Here is a 2619-nt window from a genome sequence, read left to right as displayed (position 1 = left end):
CCGCTCCCCGCGCGCCCATGGCCCCACAGCCCTGCCGGTGGAGCAGACCCTCAGGGGCAAGCAGAGGCCCCATCCCGCTGTGACATCATGGGCAGAGCCAGCACCGAGCAGCTCTCTGGGCAAGGGCCTGGTGACAAACCACGGCCGGCCTGCCCCGTCCTGCTGGCCCAGGACAATGCACAGGGCTCAAAGTTCTCTCTGCCTGGCAGCACTTTTGCCCCATGCCCTGGATTGTAGGTGAGGCCGGCAGCCTGGGCTGCCTCCCCTGGGGGTGCTGGGGGGTGGCAGTGCCCTGTGCCTGCCCCACGCTGCAGGAGGAGCACAGTGCCCTGTCACTGCCCATCTGGTCCACGCCAGGTGTCCATCCCCTCCAGGACACCCTGCACAAGCGCAGCCCAGACTTTGGCACAGCTGTTTTGCAGGATAAAGTCCACCTGGGAAAGTGCAAGCCCAGCCCTGCGGCAGCGAGCGAACAGGGGAACAGGGCTGTGTGCCCGGTGGTGCCTTCCCAGCCGCTCGCTGCCCTGGCTGTGCTGCACCTGTGCCACGGGGTGGCAATTCCAGGTGATCCAGGTGCTCCCTGAGCTGGGAAAAGCAAAGATGGGCATGGGCAGCTGGGCGCTGGGGCCAGGAGGCATCACTACTCTTTGCTGGAGAGACCGAGAGCACAGAGGGGTTTAGGGGTGCCACCACCCCTCTCCCAGCATGCAGGACAGGGGGCAGATGGGGGACACTCCCTGCACAGGGGAGCAGCAGGATGAACCTCCCTGAAGCAGGGTTGGGTCTGACAGGGCTTGCAGGGTCAGCCTGCTGATTGTGCTCCCCCAGATGCCCAGGATTTAAGGATCCTTAGGCAAACACCCTAGCTGCCCACCCCAGGCTTGAGGAGGAGGAGAGGAGGCGAGAGGAGGGGAGGGGGCCCAGCAGCTCCGAAATAGCAGCAGCTGGTGTGTGTGTGGGAGGTGCTGAGCACCCAGCCCTGACAGCAGCCCAAAATAACCCAGATCCAGTTACACGTGCTCCTTAGCGACGGCACAGGCATCACCCACCGCCGCAGGGACCGGCACCAGTGGGGACCCGGCTGCCCTGCGTGGGCACGTGCGGCTCTGCCAGACTGACCGGGTGCCCTCTGTGCCATCGGGTGCCCCTGCAGTGCCCAGAGCACAGGGGCGTCCCCAGATGTGGCTGCCTGTGGCTGTCAGTGCCGGGGGGTGACTGTCCAAAAGTGCCAGGCAACTCCCTGGCTTCTTCCTGGGTGCAGACAGGCTTTGATGGGCACAGGGGGCCAGCAGGATGTGACAGGTCAGTGCTACACCACGGCTGGAGGAGCTGGCCTGGCTCTGGTCCCCGAGCAGATGGCAGCAGGAGAGGTGGGCCTGTGTCCCAACACCTTACATCCATCCCTTGGAGGATCTGAACCCCAAGGCCTTGCTCATGTCCCCACACCTATCCCAGGGAAGGTCACAGTGCCAGGGGTGAGCAGCAACCCCTGGGAGTGCCCCAGTGTGCCCCAGCCATCCCCAGCAGGACACTGCTCATCCAGTTGCCCTGGTTGGGCAGCTCCCGCCGTGTGCAGGAGGGACCGGACAGTCCTGCCCATGTGGGTGCAAACCTCCCCACAGATCCTGCATTCCCCCACAGCCAGGTCCTAGGCTGCCCTCCCAGAGCCTGGAACAACCCCTGGGGAGGGCTGGAGCTGAGGACGGGGTGTCAGGTGCTCCCCTAGTGTGGCACAAGCCCTGTGTGCACCGAGGTGTTACTTCCCCCCCTGGATTTCCCTCCCCTGGGTGACTCAACTCCAGCTAATCCCCCTCTCCCGTACAGGGCTTTATCTAGGACACGACATGCTCAGAGGCGGTGAAGGAGAGCTGGCTCACGCGGCGCGGCTAGGGACTCCCCGAGGCTGCACTGCAGGATGGGGACAAGGGACAGGCGATGGGGACAAGGGACATGATCCGGACTGTCCTGCCCCATCCAGGTCCGCGTGGCAAGTGCCTGTTGGGGCAGCAGGAGAGCTGGAGCAGCCAGACTTACATAAGTGACCAGACCCTGCCCTCTTTGCCCCTTGCTCTGCCATCCCTGCAGGAGAGATCTGCCCCAGCACCGTGGCTCTGGGGAGAGCCAAGTTCACTCCGGTGACGCTGCCAAGGGGCTCAGCGTGGCCAGCAGACCCTTCCTTGCGGTGGGACACGGGGACCTGGCCAAGGTCACCGCAAGGGCAGGGCTGGGAGAGGAACCCAGGTGTCCTGACACGTGCAGTTCACCTGCCCCCTGCCATCCTGTGGGACACCGGGACACGCTGTCCCCACGGGCAGCCGGGAGGACACCCACCCCAGGCATCACATCCTCGGGCACGGGGGATGGCACAGGGCATCCCACGCTCCCCAGGGAGGGCAGGGGGTGCCCCCTTCCCTGCCCCCCAGCCGGGGGCCGGCGGCTGCGGGCATCTCGTACCTTGGTCTTGTTGAGGACGAGCCCGACGAAGGTGGAGACCAGCAGGGACCCTGGCATGGAGGTGCGGGGCCGCAGGTCCTTGTGAAGGTCGGGGAGCGCGGGGGGCTCCTCGGGCAGCGTCACCGTGTAGGAGTCCCTCATGATGGCCCCGGCGGGCACCGCAGG

At 65.8% G+C, this 2619-nt stretch overlaps 1 protein-coding gene across 1 annotated transcript in view; it reads right to left on the bottom strand.

Moving 5' to 3' along the window:
* USP2 (ubiquitin specific peptidase 2) overlaps nucleotides 1-2613 on the bottom strand; it is a 5385-nt gene extending 2772 nt beyond the window's left edge. The window contains exon 1 of the mRNA XM_017738363.1: nucleotides 2131-2613. Within this exon, the coding sequence (XP_017593852.1) occupies nucleotides 2131-2595 (465 nt within the window). The 5' untranslated portion in view covers nucleotides 2596-2613. The remainder of the gene's footprint in view (nucleotides 1-2130) is intronic.
* Nucleotides 2614-2619: the final 6 nt, after the last annotated feature.

The sequence above is a fragment of the Corvus brachyrhynchos genome, unplaced genomic scaffold (assembly GCF_000691975.1).
Source record: "Corvus brachyrhynchos isolate BGI_N302 unplaced genomic scaffold, ASM69197v1 scaffold46, whole genome shotgun sequence".
In the NCBI taxonomy this organism is placed as follows: Eukaryota; Metazoa; Chordata; class Aves; order Passeriformes; family Corvidae; genus Corvus; species Corvus brachyrhynchos.
The sequence above is the reverse complement of the archived record's forward strand: the minus strand, read 5'-3'. Positions and strand labels throughout refer to the sequence as shown.